General features: G+C 53.4%; 8 protein-coding genes across 8 annotated transcripts; 4 read left to right on the plus strand and 4 right to left on the minus strand.

Moving 5' to 3' along the window:
• Positions 1–289: 289 nt before the first annotated feature.
• MRS44_012308 (uncharacterized protein) lies at positions 290–2,214 on the plus strand (the record flags this gene model as incomplete). Its single annotated transcript, XM_065618756.1, has 2 exons — positions 290–1,727; positions 1,775–2,214. The coding sequence occupies 2 exons, from the start codon at positions 290–292 to the stop codon at positions 2,212–2,214; spliced, it is 1,878 nt and encodes a 625-aa protein (XP_065474828.1).
• Positions 2,215–2,535: 321 nt separating this feature from the next.
• Positions 2,536–3,002, minus strand: MRS44_012309 (uncharacterized protein; the record flags this gene model as incomplete). Its single annotated transcript, XM_065618757.1, has 3 exons — positions 2,536–2,771; positions 2,832–2,892; positions 2,955–3,002. 3 exons carry the CDS (start codon positions 3,000–3,002, stop codon positions 2,536–2,538), a joined length of 345 nt encoding a protein of 114 aa, XP_065474829.1.
• A 400-nt stretch (positions 3,003–3,402) lies between these two features.
• MRS44_012310 (uncharacterized protein) lies at positions 3,403–4,074 on the minus strand (the record flags this gene model as incomplete). Its single annotated transcript, XM_065618758.1, has 1 exon — positions 3,403–4,074. The coding sequence occupies one exon, from the start codon at positions 4,072–4,074 to the stop codon at positions 3,403–3,405; it is 672 nt and encodes a 223-aa protein (XP_065474830.1).
• An 887-nt stretch (positions 4,075–4,961) lies between these two features.
• Positions 4,962–6,464, minus strand: MRS44_012311 (uncharacterized protein; the record flags this gene model as incomplete). The annotated part of the gene is made up of 1 exon (XM_046276176.2): positions 4,962–6,464. The coding sequence occupies one exon, from the start codon at positions 6,462–6,464 to the stop codon at positions 4,962–4,964; it is 1,503 nt and encodes a 500-aa protein (XP_046133238.2).
• A 614-nt stretch (positions 6,465–7,078) lies between these two features.
• Positions 7,079–9,581, plus strand: MRS44_012312 (uncharacterized protein; the record flags this gene model as incomplete). The annotated part of the gene is made up of 3 exons (XM_046276175.2): positions 7,079–7,309; positions 7,363–8,508; positions 8,556–9,581. The coding sequence occupies 3 exons, from the start codon at positions 7,079–7,081 to the stop codon at positions 9,579–9,581; spliced, it is 2,403 nt and encodes an 800-aa protein (XP_046133237.2).
• Positions 9,582–10,431: 850 nt separating this feature from the next.
• On the plus strand, positions 10,432–12,425 carry MRS44_012313 (uncharacterized protein; the record flags this gene model as incomplete). The annotated part of the gene is made up of 12 exons (XM_065618759.1): positions 10,432–10,547; positions 10,603–10,671; positions 10,724–10,826; positions 10,877–10,944; positions 10,994–11,065; positions 11,120–11,263; positions 11,315–11,366; positions 11,415–11,615; positions 11,665–11,852; positions 11,900–11,963; positions 12,010–12,097; positions 12,154–12,425. The coding sequence occupies 12 exons, from the start codon at positions 10,432–10,434 to the stop codon at positions 12,423–12,425; spliced, it is 1,437 nt and encodes a 478-aa protein (XP_065474831.1).
• Positions 12,426–13,217: 792 nt separating this feature from the next.
• On the minus strand, positions 13,218–14,444 carry MRS44_012314 (uncharacterized protein; the record flags this gene model as incomplete). Its single annotated transcript, XM_046276174.2, has 1 exon — positions 13,218–14,444. The coding sequence occupies one exon, from the start codon at positions 14,442–14,444 to the stop codon at positions 13,218–13,220; it is 1,227 nt and encodes a 408-aa protein (XP_046133235.1).
• Positions 14,445–16,622: 2,178 nt separating this feature from the next.
• Positions 16,623–17,175, plus strand: MRS44_012315 (uncharacterized protein; the record flags this gene model as incomplete). The annotated part of the gene is made up of 2 exons (XM_046269523.2): positions 16,623–16,866; positions 16,922–17,175. The coding sequence occupies 2 exons, from the start codon at positions 16,623–16,625 to the stop codon at positions 17,173–17,175; spliced, it is 498 nt and encodes a 165-aa protein (XP_046133234.1).
• Between the last annotated feature and the right edge of the window lie 93 nt (positions 17,176–17,268).

Below are 17,268 nucleotides of genomic sequence, written 5' to 3' on the forward strand. Positions count from 1 at the left end.
CAGCTCCCACAGGCGTCTCCGCCACCGGGAGCCATGAACTCGGTGTTTAGCACATCTAAGACCAGCAGATAAATAAAAGGATTTTCAAGGCTGGGATTCGTACATTCATGAAAAAATAAGTGAAATACATGTATTTTTGTCATTTTGATCAGGTTGAAAGAATGGAGAGGCGTTTCCTTGTCCCACGCATCTTATTCTCGGAGCTCCGGGTTTTGCCGTGCCGGATTTGAGATCGGAGCTTCCTCGCCGAGCTCCAGCTCCAGCAACCCTCATCGCCATTCATCCGCAAATGGCTTCACAAAGGGCCCGTCTCCCCCGCCTGGGGAGCCTCGGCGCCTTGACACGGCCATCGAGGCCCCCGGGCACCTCGATATGCCCCTTCTGCTCCGTCGCCTCGGCCGGCCGGATGCGCCCACGAACTCGCCGCGATGCCCGCTTCAATTCGACCGTCTCGACCTCTGAAAACGTTGGAAACCCGCGCGCCGAGCTCGAGCAGCACCTCCTCGACATGCAGAAACTTGGTCCGCTCCTCGTGAACCCTTCGCGAATGCAATTGGCCCTCCAGGGTCTGCGGCAAGCGCCTGGCCAGGAAGTAGTGAGGGTTGCAATTCTTGGGCTGGGACCTGGGTCCAACGCTGGAGAGACGGCAAAGAACGTATTGAGGCTGCTAGTGACAGACCCCTTGAAGGATGAACAAGAATGGGAGCGCCAATTGAAGGATCACGACCCCAAGAAGCCCCTCATTGTGCGCATCAGGCCGACCGCGGAGGAGCAAGGAATTCTCTCCGTCAGCAAGACGAACCTGCTCAGCGAGATTAATGTCTCTTCTGCCGACTGGAACAACTTCAATCTTGAACTACTTTTCATGGAGACAATCATCCCGTACCCCCAAGGAGATGACTATGTCGCGAGGATCAAGATTGTGGAGGATGTGCTTGTTCCCACTGTTGATATTGCTTCAGCCGAAAATCGGTCAACACCAGTAACCACTCCAGTCCACAGAGCTCTTCTGATCGGGGACGGTATGAAAGGGGCGGTCAATGCGACAAGGTTGCCGTTCTTGGAGGAGGAGGAAGCCGTTATGAGGGCCGTGAACTTGAAGGGCATCGACCGCACTCAGTTTGAGGCTCCCTTCGAGACAGTCGATCTCGCCAGCGCAGAAAAGGGCATGATGCTCTTCCGGCAGAGCACAAAAAATGCTATGGAATATGAGCGGTTATGGACAAGCAGCAATTTCCCCGCCCTGGCCACTTGGCTCAAGTCGGGCGTCACTTCTTCAGAGGACACGACAAAACCAGCAGTCCGACGGCTCATTACCTCGATTCTGGAGAGTGTTTGGGCGAGATGCAAGGAGGAAAACCATAATCAGATCAAGGACATTCACATCAAGGCCCACGCGAAGAAGACTCTGGCCCTCTCACCCAACCTGAACAAGGGGCTTTCAGAATGGGCACAAAAGGCACATACAGAACTGCAGGATGAGCTCGATCTTGCTTTTACGGGCCAACGATGGCGGAAGCTGGGATGGTGGCAGCTCTTCTGGCGGGTTGACGACGTGGCAATGCTCACAAACGAGATGCTGAGCCAGCGGTTCCTACCGACAGCAGAGCAGGAACTTGTCTACCTGACTGGCCAGATTGCAGAGGCTGCAAAGAACACACAGCAATACCCTCAGCCGCCCTCAGTTCAGGATTCGCCCAGCCTAGAGCCTCAGCTGAAGCGCCTCGGTTCTGGGAGCTTGAGCCTTTGGTTCCGGTGACAACACCTCGTCCAGCCCTCCCTAAATGGCCCGGTCATATTGCCTTTACCCGCAAGTATCTCCAAAACGAGACCATCCCAGCGCTTCAGGCTCTGGCACAGAAACTCGTCATGCAGTCCCTAGGTACATCAGGACTCACCACTTCACTCGCCGCTCTCCTTTACATCTCTTCCTTTTCTTCAACCATCTACGAAGCAGGTGCTGTCGCAGCGTTGGGTTTCATGTGGAGTATGAGTCGGCTGCAGAAGAAGTGGGATGCGGCGCGAACATTCTGGGAGGGTGAGGTCCGTGAGGAGGGCCGTAAGGCTGTACGAGCTGCTGAAGAGAGTGTTGCCGACGTGCTTAACGGGGAGGAGAAACACACGCGGACAGATGACGATGAGGCGACCAAGGTGCTAAACGAGGTTCGGCATCTGGTGACAAAGGCATCAGACGCCCTTGACCGCATGAAGTAGTGGATCGTGTACATTATAAAAAGCAAGTGAAAGGCATGAGCATATGTGCTGATAGATGGTGGCGAGATACCAGGCGTAACGGACGCCTTCTTTTTTGTTATCTACTCAATCTCGACAACCACTCTCTACCTTGGGGGTTTATCCCAAGAACCAGGCTCTCTCCCATTGCATGTCCTCCTTCTAGACTGGTATCGCACCTGAGCCTGCCTTGACTTCCACAGCCCATTGTTCGTTTTGCAAAAGAGAACCCAAATAACCTGAACGCCAAGCACATGCCACCGCCGCGCGCCGCTGGTGTGTATACCCCCCATAAAATGTCGTCTACCGTCCTCGACCGCCTGCGCGCGCACGGCTGACGGTCGCGCGACCTCGGGCGAGACCAACACCGCGGCCGCGGACGTTTCGGCTGCGGAACATGGGCGCGTTGCGGAGCATGTCGGGGACGATGAAGAAGCGCACGTGGGAGCCACGGATGTAGACCTGGTCGAGGTGGGAGACGCGGCCGTCGCGGGCGGTGACGGTGATGTCCTTGAGCTGGACGTTCATGTTGTCCTCGGCTGTGCGCATATTAGCAGTAATTCTATTAGATTGCTCGGAAGCCAGTATATAGAGCGTACCATCGAGGAGCTTGCCGCGGTAGGTCTGGCCAGAGGTGATTTCGAGGGTAACGATGTGGCCCTGTACCAAGCAGATTAGCTTCATTAGATTCTGGAGAAGAGCTGCGTAGGAAGTGTACGGACCTGTGCCTCGTTGAGAAGCTTGATAGGGATACCGATTGTAGACGTCATGGTTGCGGTGGGGGGTGTGGTTTCGTTCGAGTTTCGTGTAGCTGAGGAGGCCGAGGCTGAGCTGGAGCTTGGGATATCGTGAAAATTGGCGAGGCTTGGTGGTGAGGGAGCGGTAGGTGGGGAAATATTGATCCGGGCCGAAGCAGAGTGCTGCGTCAACTTTGGTGGTTCTGGCACTGTACAAAAGTGCGTGACTTTTGGGAGGCGCACAGTGCCTAACAGTCTCACGAGTTGGGCATACTTCATGAGAGCTTCAGGTGGGGGGAGAGCCGATGTTCCATGTTATTGACCCTGGGTATAACTTCCAATGTGAATTGTAACTGTATAATCAAACAAGATCGCCAAATGAAATCCCATTCCCCGACAAATAATACACTACAAGAACATATCCAGAGCACTACTACAAGGAATCTAGCCACTTGCTCACCTTGACATTCGAATTCATCTGCCTCTTGTCCACTTCCAACTTCTTCCTCTCCTTCTTCTTTGGCACGGCAGGTTGTTGTTGATGATGCTGCTGTTGGTGCTTGCGTCTTGATATTCTTGGTTTCGACGCCACGAGCGCTTTTCCGTACGTGTTGTCAGGCTTGGGCGGTAATAGCGCGCCGCTCATCAACATCTTGCGGTCGTCTTCAATAGCGGGCGGCCCTGAGATGTAGTCGCGCTGCTTGTACTGGATCCTCGGGAGTGGTTGGAACGGCGAGGGCTCGGCGGTCGTGGGCGTCGTCCCTGAGCACGTCGACAGCTCTGGAGTCTGTGTTGGTGTGGTGTAGTGGTTGCGCATCACGGCGTCGTTGAAGCCCATGAACTGGTAGTGGATGTGTCCGCCGACATTGTCCGAGACGATCGAGTTTCTGCCGTCGGGTATCACCCTCACCATCTCATCATAGGAGATGTAGCGCGCTCGGTAGTAGTACGATGCCGAGGCATGGAGAACCCATTCGGACCATTGAGTAGTCGGGGTGCCTCTGAATGCGCCCGCGGCCGGAGGCTTCAATGCTGTGACTGCTTGGGCTTGGGGCGCATCGATTCTATGCCGCCGACGTCGCCTAGGTTCGTTCGCCTCATTCATGGTCAGTTCAGGTACGGTACAACTGGCCTCGGGCAATTAATTGTTTCCCTGGTAAATAGCAGGGTGACGGAGAAATGTGGCGAGCAGCAGCAGCAGGCGCACACGCGAGCGAGGATGCGCTGTTGAGATATAAGCCCGCGGGGGTGCCCATCGAGCCTCAGCACAATGGGAGCCTGCATCAAAACAACTGCAACTCAGCGATGGGAAGGGAGGATTTACAACCTAAAGGCATTGGATGGCCCTATTACAAGCCGACAGCCTCACTGTCGGACCCCCCCTGGCGCCGCCGAGGAAGCCCGCATGCAAGTCGAGGCACACAAGGCAGCCTCTGGTGTGTCCAGGAACGCCATCATGGTCGAACCATCAGCGCCGGGTTTCCCATGATTGGGGGCTCGGTTGCCGGCCACCCAGCGCGCGGGCAGGCTGACCCATGGACTGGCAACACCAGTTGGCTGAGGAAATTTTGAGGAGCCCATCGAAGCCCGACATGACAGCGTCGAACAGGTGTCCTTGCATCCGACTGCCCAATTGAAGGGTTGGGGAAGGCCTGCGAGGGTCCTGATTTGGCGACGCCTGTGGGCTGAGGCCGCCTCGTAGGTTGCCTTGATTTGGCATTTGGCGTTGCGGCCTTCTGAGACGAGACTGCGCATTCCACTGATGCGAGTTGGAGTCAGATGGATGTTGGGGTACTGGTAGGGAGAGCCGTGTAACCAGGGCGCTTACAAGACAGACAATCCGTAGGTCCGTAAAACGAAACTGCGTCATGGATAATCACAGTCACACTCTTTGCGTTAGTGACGACTCATTAGGATGACAGCAAAAGGATCACTTGGGTCGAACAAGAAGTGGTACCGGTAAGCAATCCGCTCTCGAGCTCTCGAGAAGTATTATTGTGTCTCGGCCTTGTCCTCCGTATCTCCCGCTGCCGCTGCTGCTTGGGTATCATTTCCTTGCTTGCGCTTCTTCTTGGCCGCCAGCTTCTCTCTCGTCTGCTGCTTCCGAGCCTGCTTGTTGAGGCTACCAATGACTCCGCCCTCCTTTCCGCAGGGGAACTTTTCCCACGCTGCCGCCTCATCCTCCTCGGTCCATTCGCGCGGCAGCACCGCAAAGGTGAGGTAAGACGTGTGGGTTTTGAGATCCGTCTCGGGCCGGTGGTAGAGCTTGCCGTGCATCCACGGCTTCGAATCCTCCTGCTGTCCGTTGGACTTGGGTGCCGGTGCCGGCGTGTCGACGTCCATGGCCGACGAGTCCCCCTCGCCATTTGCTGACTGAAGCTGCGCCTTGTGGAATTCCTTGGTCTTGCGGTTGATTTCCTTGAGTCTCTCTACCGCCTCCGTCACGTCCGCAGGAGCCAGGATGTTGCCTCTCTCGTTGGGGAGATTCGCTCCGATGCGCTCACGGACCACGTTGAATCGTCGATGTGAGATTTCAACCATGTCGATATCGGTCCAACCCAGGAGTCTAAGCTCCTCTATCGTCCGTGTGACTTGCTCTATGCAGGGAGAGAACGTGCAGATGTGGACGGATTTCTTAGGATCCAGAGGTGAAACCCATTCTGGTACTTCGGCATCTCCGTCCTTGCTTGCCTTGTCGGGTCTCTGCCGTGAGAGGTGGTGGAGGGCTTCCCATGGAGCTGGTAGGTCGAGGAAGACGGCGTTGGCGCGGGGAGATTTGCCGTCGACGAGGAATCCTTCGTTGTAGACGTCGCGATGGGAAATCTTGACAATCCCATCCAATTTGTGATTGTGAATTTCCTCCTGCATTTTGTTATACCGTGGCTCGTGGTACTCAAAGCTGAAGACCTTGCCCCTCACGTCGTCCTCATCCTTCGGGTAGCCATTGTACACGGCTCTTGCAGACGCATGCGTGAAGCTACCACTCCCGGCTCCCGCCTCAATGATGCGAGTACCAGGCACCGCTCGAATTCGTTGCAGGATATAGCTGTAGTCCGGGGTGTACACAACCTGGGTTCGGTGGGGCAGGCTGCTCGTCCAAAGCTCGGGAGTTGGTCGCAAGATATGAATGAAGCCACTGGAGGCGGTTACTGCCTTCTTGACCTGCTTGGACTTTGCATCCGCGACATCGTCGTCAGGGCCAGTTGTCGTCGGTGTGTCCTCGTCTGTGGCTTCTCGACGTCGCTTGCGCCCTCTTGAGCCCGTATCAACGGCCGAGGCGCGAACTTGAGATCCCCATGGGATGTTAAGCAGTGTTGAGTGAGGAAAAGACCCGAAGCGAGTGTTCAATGTTGCGCCTTCAAGGTAGCCATCGACAGCTCCTGTTGACTGCTCGAGGGTGATGGGCTGAAGATTGTCGCGAGAGAGCAAGATGATTGCGAGGTTTCCAGGACTCGTGACATTTCCTGGCTCGAGGAAGGGCGAGGGCTGTGCCATTGTCGCGATTGCAGCCTCGTGCGTGGCTGTGGTATTAATTTGATAATGGATGTCAGAGAGGGTCTTTGCTGCGACAAGGCAAGAAAATATTTTGAGATGGACAGCGCGAGGCTGAAAATGACCATAGCTGCCCCACTATAAACTCAGTGAGGGACACTGAGTCAATGCGCTAAAGTGGACTATTGGCGAGGCTGCACAATGGTGCTTGGCGGGGGATGCCACTATGGGTTCCAGAGCGCTCCATCCCTGTAGGTGAGGTGCTATCCCCTGTAGCTCAGGCCAGAGGAGGAGGGGTCCTCGAAATTTGATTGATGGCGTCTTTCTCTCCCTTTGACTCTTTCGTGCCTGGTGACTCGTTCGTTCCTGGTGACTCGTTCGTGACTCAAGCCGATTCGATACTTCAATATTTGATACTTGTCCTCCCATCCTCTTCTCTTCTCTCACGATACCCCCTTTCCCTTCCGACTCCTCTACTTCCTTTCGCTTCTTCTTCTTTTAGCGTCTGGATGAATATATTTCGCCTTCGTTCCCTGACAAGAATCTCCCCTCCATTGTCCCGATTTCGACCCCTCCATCGATCATACTCGTCCCGCCCAAGCTTCAGCACCACCACCATGGAGTCGCTGAAGCTCTACAACTCGCTCAACCCGGGCGCTCCAGTTCCCTTTGTCCCCATTGAGAAGGGCAAGGTTGCCTGGTACGCTTGCGGTCCGACCGTGTACGACAAGAGCCATCTGGGTCACGCGCGCAACTATGTGTCGACCGACATTATCCGTCGTATTCTGCAGCACTACTTTGGCTTCGAGGTCAACTTTGTCATGAACATTACCGACATTGACGACAAGGTATGGATGAGGAACTGCTAAGGGGTCTGCGACTTTGTCTAAACCGCAGTTAGATCATCATAAAGGCTCGACGACAACGTTTGCTTGAACTCGAGAAGAACAAGACCTACTCTAAGGACGAACTCCGGGAGCTTGCCCTCGCCGCCTTCCGCGCATACGCCAAGAGCAGCCTGCCTCTGCTCCTCAGCGATGGAGAGGACCTCGATGCGACCAACTATGCCCAGCGGAGAGAGGCCGGATATGGAGGAGTGCTTGCTGGAGGAACCATCTCTGGAGAGGGCAAGCCTGGAGACGATGAGGCCAAGGTCAAGATGCACCTCAGCAACATGACAGCCGCTGCCGATGCCATCAATGGAGGCGAGATCTTCCCTGGCGCCGACGAAATCCTCCTTCCCTACCTCGACTCCCTCTACAAGGAGACTATCGACACCAGCGATCAGACCATGTTCACCGATCTTACCCAGAGCATGGAGGCTCTCTTCATGGAGGATATGGATGCGTTGAACGTTCTCAGACCCGACGTCATCACCCGTGTCACCGAATACGTTCCCCAGATCGCCAAGTTCGTCGAGAGAATTGTTGACAAGGGATTCGCATATGAGGCCGAGGGATCTGTCTACTTTGACATTTCCGCATTTGAGAAGGCTGGTAACACCTATGCGCGATTGCGGCCCGATAACCGAAACGACAAGTCTCTTCAGGAGGAGGGTGAGGGATCGCTCTCCAAGAACCTCGGTGGGAAGAAGAACCCAGGCGACTTTGCCCTGTGGAAGAAGTCCAAGGCCGGTGAGCCTTACTGGCCCAGCCCTTGGGGAAATGGTCGCCCTGGATGGCACATTGAGTGCTCAGTCATGGCCTCTGATGTTCTGGGCGCTCAGATGGATATCCACTCTGGTGGCATTGATCTCGCATTCCCTCACCACGACAATGAGCTGGCCCAAAGTGAGGCTTACTTCTGCGAACACGGCAAGGGAGAGCACACCTGGGTCAACTACTTCCTCCACATGGGTCACTTGTCCATCTCTGGCTCCAAGATGTCCAAGTCCCTGAAGAACTTCCAAACTATTCAGGATGCGCTGGCTACGAATTACTCTCCCCGAGGCATGCGAATCGTCTTCCTGATGGGCCGGTGGAACGATGGTGTTGAGATCTCGCCCGATATGCGATTGCAGGCTGACAACTGGGAGTCTACCATCAGCGTAAGTTTGTACCGTGCAGTATAGTTGAGTCTTGCTAACACATGCAGAACTTCTTTATCAATGTCAAGGCTCTTCTTGCCGAGGCTGGTATTTCGAGTGGCGTCAAGTCGCTGTCTATCAACGAAGATGCCAAGCCAACTGAGGGTCTCCTAGGCGAGCTTGAGCAAGCGAAGCAGGAGTTTGAGGCTGCTCTGACCAACTCTTTCGACACACCGAAAGCCATGTCTGTCATTCTCAAACTGGTCAACACAGCCAACGTTCACTTGAGGGACAACAAGGACGCTGATCTCGCAGCTCTCGAGACGATTGCTCGATGGATCACCAAGGTTGTTGGCATCTTTGGTCTTGACGCCAACGCGACAGCTCCATATGACGGCCTTGGCTGGGCGACAGTCATTGCTGCCGATGTCGAGCCCAAGACGGCCGTGCAACCCTATGCAGAGGCCTTTGCCAAGGTCAAGTCGGACGTTTCCGACCTGTCCCTGGAGAACGAGGCTATCTCTGCACTGCTTGAGCAGGATCCCACCGCCGAGTTTGAGTCGATCGCTTCAAGTGGCTCGCGAGACCCTGAGCAACTGGCACTGCCCTACCTTCGCGCCGTGTCCAAGCTTCGAGATGAGCTCCGCCGAATCGTCTCCAGCCAATCTCCCGAGACCAAGAAGGCGATTCTTGCTCTGACAGATCGCATCCGTGACGAGGATCTCACCAACCTGGGTGTCTACCTGGATGATCGGCCCGACAACCAGGCTTCTTTGATCAAGTTCGTCCCTGCCGCTGAGCTGATTGCCGCTCGTGAAGAGAAGGCCGCTCAAGCCGCCGAGAAGGCTCGAAAGAAGGAAGAGGCCCGTCTTGCCCGGGAAAAGGCTGAGCTGGAGGCTCGGGAAAAGGCCAAGGTGCCACCTGAGGAGTTGTTCAAGGGTGACGAGAGATACAGTGCCTGGGACGAGCAAGGATTGCCGACAAAGATGAAGGACGGCAGCGATGTACCCAAGAGTCAACTAAAGGGATTGAAGAAGCAGTGGGATCGACAGAAGAAGGCGCACGATGATCTCAAGGCCAAGGGCCTTCTGTAGATTTAAAATCAATTACAGGCGTGATGCTGGTGTAGATACAAGGAGGAGTTTAGAGGCAAGAAAAGCGACTGGGGGCATGAGCAGAGCAATTGATTGACGATGGCTTCCACTTCGTGGGGTTAGGCCGAATTGAGCACGATTTTTACTCTGGGTTATCACATTTTCAGCTCGGATGTCGGCACGATTAACATGACAAGAGTCGAGCTCGCAATCCCGAGGAGTTACGAGCGTGATGCCAATGTCGTGATGTAAACCCTGTTATTAGGAAACATGGGACAGTACCGAGGCTGAGGAATCAGCGCGGGTTCAGACAGGTCAAGACAGGGTGACAGATCAACTTTAGACAACTGCGTCTCTGAATCTAAAGCTGAAATCCAGATTGGGTTTGCTCAATCGCTTCGGATGGCGTAGCGAGTGTCCAGTACCGGGCATACGGTGAAGCTATCCCGAGTCCAACGGCAGTCTAGACTATTGTGCAAGACTGCCGCACGATTTGTCCAGCCGCTAACATGACAGTGCAGCATCACGCTAGGAGATATATCCTAACGAGGTTCACGAATGGGACGCGATGGGAATGTAAAGGCCGGGGTTTGCTCTGCTGGCAATTGTCGATTGCGTGACTGCAAGACTTGATGGCATATACTCCACAAACCCCCGAACTCTGCAAACATGTCCCACGACACTATTCGCAAACGGGGACTAGCTCGTCGAGGGTTCCGCGGGTCGTCGCCATGTGGGCGATGATCCTTGGGGATAAGAAGAGGGAGATGTCCCTCGAAGATCATGTTCATCATTCAGGATATCTCCTTTCAACTTGCACAGAGCCAGAGATATCATTTCGTTGCCACAGATGGAGAAACATATTGATGAGGCTGTTGTCAGCAGCCAGAACAGTGGCAGCAACAGTGATGTCGACGCCATCGAGGTTGACTGGACCGAGGAAGAGGAGAAGAGACTGGTCCGAAAGTAAGACGCTTGTCAATCGATCATTTCTCCTTTGCTAATATATGCTACCTGCTAGGATCGACCGAACAGTCATGCCGCTTCTGATCCTGGGATTCTTTGCCCTTCAGCTAGACCGAGGAAACATGTACGTTGAATCTACCATTGGTTTATCAGGCAACCTGCTAACTTGACCATAGTGGAAATGCACTTACAGACTTCTTCTTTGAGGATGTGGGCATTACACAGAACCAGTTCAACGTGGGCCAGCAACTCTTATCCCTGGGAATCGTTCTTCTAGAAGTCAGTTCTCTTCAATCCCATACTGCGACCTTGTCTTCTGACATTTTCAGATTCCCAGCAACATTATTCTTTACCGTCTTGGACCATCCAAGTGGATCGGCTCCCAGATTTTGGCATGGTGAGCAGCCTTTATGAAGACGCTTGACACTATCTTGACTCTTCCCCAGGGGCCTCGTCGCCACATTTCAGGCTTTTCAGAAGGGACTCGCCGCGTTTCTCTCGACCCGGCTTCTCCTTGGGTAAGTGATTTCCCTTTGGTCCTTATGATACAGTAGCTCACTTTTAATGGGCAGTCTCTGCGAGGCCGGTTTTATCCCTGCCGGTCTGTACACCATTACCCGATGGTACAAGAAAGATGAGACTAGCAAGAGATTCTCTTGGTACTTTCTCGGAAACATGATTGCTTCAGCTTCATCTGGCCTTATTGCCTACGGCATGTAAGTAGAGAATGCGGCATCTCCGCAAGCGGCTTGCTGATGGGAATATAGTCTGCACATGCGAGGCATCGCTGGGCTCGCAGGTTGGCAATGGCTTTTCATTGTGAGTCTTGACTCATCCATCATGGGTAGCATCAACTGACAAAAACAGCTCGAGGGAATCTTTACCATCCTTACTGGACTCGTCTTCCTATCTCTTTTCCCAGACAGTACCTACAACCCCGTTTCCCTCCTCAAAGTCCGTCTCTTCACCGAAGATGAGGCTCGCATCCTGACCAAGCGGATCCTCCTTGACGATCCGTCCAAGATCCACGTCAAGCCCCAGATCACGAAGCAAGAGTTTAAGAATGTGGTACGTACACTCCATATCCTGTTGAATTTTGGATGTCTAATTTGCGAAGTTGACCAACTGGAAACTTATTCCTCACATCATTCTTACCATCGCGGGTCTTGCGCCGGCTACCACTATGGGTTCTTACTCGCCTACTCTTGTCAGGTCTTTTGGATACGAGAGACTCAAGTCCAACGCTCTGGTCTCCATTGGTGGTTGGATCCTCATCATTAGCAATCTGCTTTGGGGTTATCTAGGGTACGTTGATGACTACGTTTGTAGAGATGAGAGCTAACTGGTGATAGTGACAAGCTTCGGATGCGTGGTCCCCTAGTGACGCTTGGCATTTTCATTTTCTGGGCCTTTGCGGTACGTCAATATCCTCGAGGGAGTGGGCCTAGCTAACTTGAGGCAGATCGGAGATCGTCTTCTCATCAAGTCAACTGATGGACACAAGAGATTCGCTCTCCTGACTTGCACCCTCAGCTTCGGCTGGCAATGGCGTAAGTCCAAGGCCGAGAACCAACCTCTCAGAATCGATACTAACCATCATCTTCAGACCCTCTCAACGGCTCATGGATGGCCCTCAACGCTGGAACCGCAGGCGAGCGATCCATCACCATGGCCATCCTCATCATGTCGGCCAACGCATCCGGAATCATCGGAAGCCAGCTGTTCCAGCAAAAGGACGCACCCCTGTATGAAACTGGTTGGACTGTAATTGTGGCGGTTGTGTCTGTTGGCTTAGTTGCTTCTGTTGTTGCCAACTTGCAGTACTATTTCCTCAATGGTCGACGGATCGGCCGTGGGGGTCTGAAGTACAGCCCTTGATAGAGTCGCCTTGGGAGTGAGAGTCGCCTTGGGAGTTGTGAATTAGCTGATTGAAGGACTTATGGGCGATTATTGTTAGGTACGGGAGTAGAGAGCACAACAAGTAACGACTAGGTGCTTCAAGAGCAGTTGTGGTGGAGCAAAGCAGCCAACAATTCGAGACGAGAGAGTCTCGTATAATACAAAGGGCTCCTAACTACCTATTCTAAATGTCCTTTGCCAGTTCAGCCAAGCCACACGGCGCAAGTGGAGGCTCAGTACAGCCCCGAGCCCAGGTATTCGTCCATGACACCTATACAACTTTCCACTCCAATATTTCCAGTTTCCAAAGTGTACTAACTCGTGTTTTGCCATGCCTATAGCGATCCTATCGTTCTCAGCTAAAGGGGAATGGCAGCCAAGTGGGACAAACCACCAGGCTATCGAAAGCTGTCAACAACTAGTCTCCTGGCCAATTTCCACTTCACCGTAGAAACACCTAGAGTGGACAGCTGAAGCTTCTCTTTTAGTTCCTATAGAATTGCTGTATTTCCCCAATGCCCATATGGACCTGATGTAAACTATCTCGTCAATACGACTCCCGCCTCTCCCGGCATCACCGTCGTCGTAGGGGCCGTCATTCACTGCCTTGCCAGAGAATGTCTTGTTATTCATTGAATCACTTCCACTCACGCTCAAAAGGCTGGACTGCCCTTGTCGCATTAATAGAGATGTTTTGAGTTACAGATGCAGCATTGAATTAGCCATTAAGAGGATATCACGATAGGAAGACTAGAATACAAGATTGCACCTCTACTTGGCCTCCTTCTTGGCCTTGTCCGCAATCTCCTGAGCCTTCTCAGACTTCTTCTCGAGCACATGTCTCAACTCCTCAACAGTCTCCTGGAAGAGCTTCTCTCCCTCCTCCTTGTGCTTTTCTGCCACCTCACCCAGCTGCTGCAGCTTGTTCAGGACATCCTCGCCCTGTGGGATCTGCTTGATGTACTTGTCCAGATCTACCCAGCCACCTGTCAATTCGGAGCCCTTGGACTTGACCTTTTCAGTCGCGTCCTTGACGTACTTCTCGAGGCCGCCAAGATCGCCAGAATCAACGGCCGACTTGGCCTTGTCAAAGATCTCCTTGGCATTGCCTTGCTTGAGGGCGTCGGCATTCTTCTCGAGGAGCTCCTTGACCTTGGGGTTCTTGTCAAGGTAGGGCTTGGCCTCCTCGAGACCCTTCTTCCACGCCTCGTCACCCAGCTTCTTGACCTGCTCAACCTTTTCCTCGATGAGCTTGCGCGCCTTGTCTATGCTGCTGGCGCTGAAACCTCCAGCAAAGATGTCCTTGACCTGCTTCCAGGTCTCGTCCACCTGCTTCTTCGCCTCAGGCCCGTACCGCTCACCAAGTTCCTTCAGCTGGTCGACGTTTCCGCCCAGCTTCTCCTTGACTTGGGGGTGGTTGTCGATGATGTCGCTGATGGCGTCGCCGGCGAGGTTTGCGACCTTCTTGGAGAGGTCGGCGAGGACATCGTAGGCCTTGTACGCGGTCTCAAGACTCAGACCAGACTTGGAAAGATCCTGGAACTGCTTGTAGGCGTCGTTGACGAGCTTGTCAGCCTCATCCTTGTTGTTCTCGCGGACCTTGTCCCAGTCGCTGAAAGCAGCGTCGACGTATGCGCGACCACCAGGGATCCATCCGACGTATGAGTAGGCAAACTCCTTGATGTGGTTGACAGCCTGTTCAGCAGTGGGTGTCTTCTCCTGAAGCTTCTTGGCAGCGATTTCGTACTTCTTCTCAGCCTCCTTTGCGGCCTTGTTGAGTTTTGAGGCAGTTCGTCCAGCTGGAGTGAAGGAATAGACCCCGTAGAAAATGGCAGAGCCGACAACACCTCCAGCTATGCCAGCTGCCAGATGTGTGTTGCTTGAGGTGGCACTGCTTGTGGAAGTCGATTGAAAGCGAATCTGTTGCCGGCGAGGGGCGCGGACAGAGCGTGCCGCTCGAGGGAGGCTGGATCGAATGAGGGGGCGAGCGGGAATCATGATTTCGGGTTAAGAAGAGGAGTGCAGGAGGTCAAGTTAGATTAGGGGTGGTTGGATAGAGAAGAGATCAATTGAAAGAGAAAGAAGGAGTTGAAGATGATGAGAAACAAACAAGATGAGGAAAGCCGGCACCTGCTACATTTTGAATGTTTGCTCATTCCCAATTGGCATGACGTACTTCACCATGACGACAAATAAAAAAAACACCTCCGTCTCACAAGCTCAGGGACAAAGCTCCGGCTAGTGACGTCAATGACGCTACGATGCGGACATTGCGGGGGAGAAGGCGTTCCCCACGTCAGACAATCAACCAATTGCCCTGTAACGCTTCGTTTCCCGCCATGGCAAAGTTTGGAAAACGCCATCAAGAAAAGCTTCCGATCGAGATTTGTGGCCCGGGTTTGATCAGGGGCAATGAGCGGGCTCAGCCGCTTGTTTACGTCACGACTTTGTCCAGAGCCCAAGCTGCGGCCAATGTCGGCTGTTGCAGCTGGATAGTTAACCTCGGTTTCTTTCAGTTTCCTAGACCCAGGTGAACAGGAATTGAGATTAACAAGTTACTTGAGATGTCTCGGGGACAGATGAAGTTGGCTCTACATAAAACCAAGGGTGCTGGAACAACGACGATGGGGAGCTTTGAAGAGACACCGTTACAAATTCCAGTCAATGTCCCAAGATTTTATGTATAACTCAGCTCTGGAACTACCATAAAATAAATACGTCTCACTGAGCTAAATCCGTAGACTGAGCCAAGTCGGTTGAGAGACGGCATCGTGGTAGTCAACCCCAGTGATCCTAACCTAGACCATCGGCAAACACTCCGTGCGATTGAGTACTCTTGCGTGAGGGATGACAGGTTTGAACATATTTATGGCAAAATGAGAATAGCAACTACTTCTGGAGCATAGATCAAGCTCTATGAGATAAAAATAAGAACGAATTCGAGAAGATAGAGATACGAATTTAATTTGTTTTGTTGCGGAAGGATGAGGCATGAGACAGCCAGTTCAGACTGTCCCAATAAAACATGAGGGCAAGAACTGCTTGGCAACTGAGAACCCTAGGACCCTCTAATCTCATAAATTCCTCTGACTTTGCTGCGATACTTGGGAACAGGGCCACGCCACGCCACGATGGCTTTCAATGTCCCATCCTCCCCACTGCCTCAGACAGCTGGGTTCAGGAATGTTCCACGGTCACCAGAGAAACTGAATCAAAGGTCTTTTTAATTCGCTGCAAATTTCTCTGCCGGGGAAAGCGGTTTGCGCTTGACAGGGTCGTTGTTTGTGTCGCAAACCCAGAGTGTAACCAACGCCTACCAGATCCCGGCGGGCAGCCGCAGCACTCCAAGTTGCGTATATTCTAGTTAATTCTAGGTTGTAAGGCATCCCCTTGTCCCCCACATACACTCCGGAAGCATTTTTTTCTTTACCTCAAATGGGGACAGCAATAAACTAACAAAAACCGCTTGGCAGTGGCCGACAACTGCCGACATCGAAGGGCTATCGTGTTACACAACTGGTCTTCTATTCACACCATCCTCGTCGCATGTCCACGGGACAATTCCTATGTCATACTCTCCTTGAGCATAACCCCCAGCACACATAATGCAGAACTCATGAAATGAGCCGTCCGGTACTCTCCCAGACGCCGAAGATACTAGCCAACCTCCCCCGACGCCAGAAACACCGCTGGACTTGTACCCAACTATGAAGCCTTTCATTCAACTAAGTCCGATATAGTGTAGTGGTTATCATACCGCGTTTTCATCTCGGAAACGTGCCGCGGGGACCGGGGTTCAATTCCCCGTATCGGAGTTATTCTTTTGCATTCTTTTGGCCTTTTTTGTGTCTCGACGCTTTTCCCTTTCACTCAATGGCTTCATGTAGAATCACCTCTTTTTTATGCTTCGTGTCAACTTGCCGGATATGTGCTGGTGAAGGAGTGGGGCTTATCTGGTGGACCCTCCGGATGCCGGGTGCCCCACTAGCCGTGGTGCCCCCTCCACCTCCTCCGACGCCGCATCTTCAACTTAAAGTTGTCCGATCCTCTTCTTGTCCATACCCCAAGATTGTCCGAGTATAACTATACAACTCGCGCTCTGATTTTTGGTCGCTATCATCCTCCCACTTTCATCAGCAAACCCCGATCTCTTCCGCTGGAAGTAACCCCCGCATCATGACGTCCACCGCCCACCGCCGCCTTCTCCAAGAGTATCGCGCGCTCACCAACAACCCTCCCGAAGGCATCACCGCCGGCCCCATCTCCGAGGATGACCTCCTTCACTGGGAGTGTCTGATCCAGGGTCCCGAGGGCACACCGTTCGAGGGCGGCGTCTTTCCCGCAGAGCTCAAGTTCCCCAAGGACTACCCGCTTGCCCCGCCATCTATGAAGTTCCTCGCCGATGTGTGGCACCCGAATGGTGAGCACAAGTCAAGGGTAGTCGCAAGTTGGTCTTGGTTCTGACATTTGTTTAGTGTATCCCAGCGGTCTGGTCTGCATTTCCATCCTCCACCCTCCCGGTGACGACCCCAACCACTACGAGCACGCCTCCGAGCGCTGGTCCCCCATCCAGTCCGTCGAGAAGATCCTCATCTCCGTCATGAGCATGTTGGCCGAACCCAACGATGAGAGTCCCGCCAATGTCGAAGCCGCCAAGATGTGGCGTGAGCGCCGCGGCGACTACGAAAACAAGGTCCGCGAAGGAGTGCGGAGGATGCTGGGACTATAAGAGGGGTATCAACAGGAGTATTGGCGCAAATTCTACGTGGGCAATGGCATAACTACATATACATAGCATGGTGTTCGGAAGCGGCATGGCCGC

This window comes from Fusarium solani (assembly GCF_023522795.1).
Source record: "Fusarium solani strain SB1 chromosome Unknown bctg00000008, whole genome shotgun sequence".
In the NCBI taxonomy this organism is placed as follows: Eukaryota; Fungi; Ascomycota; class Sordariomycetes; order Hypocreales; family Nectriaceae; genus Fusarium; species Fusarium solani.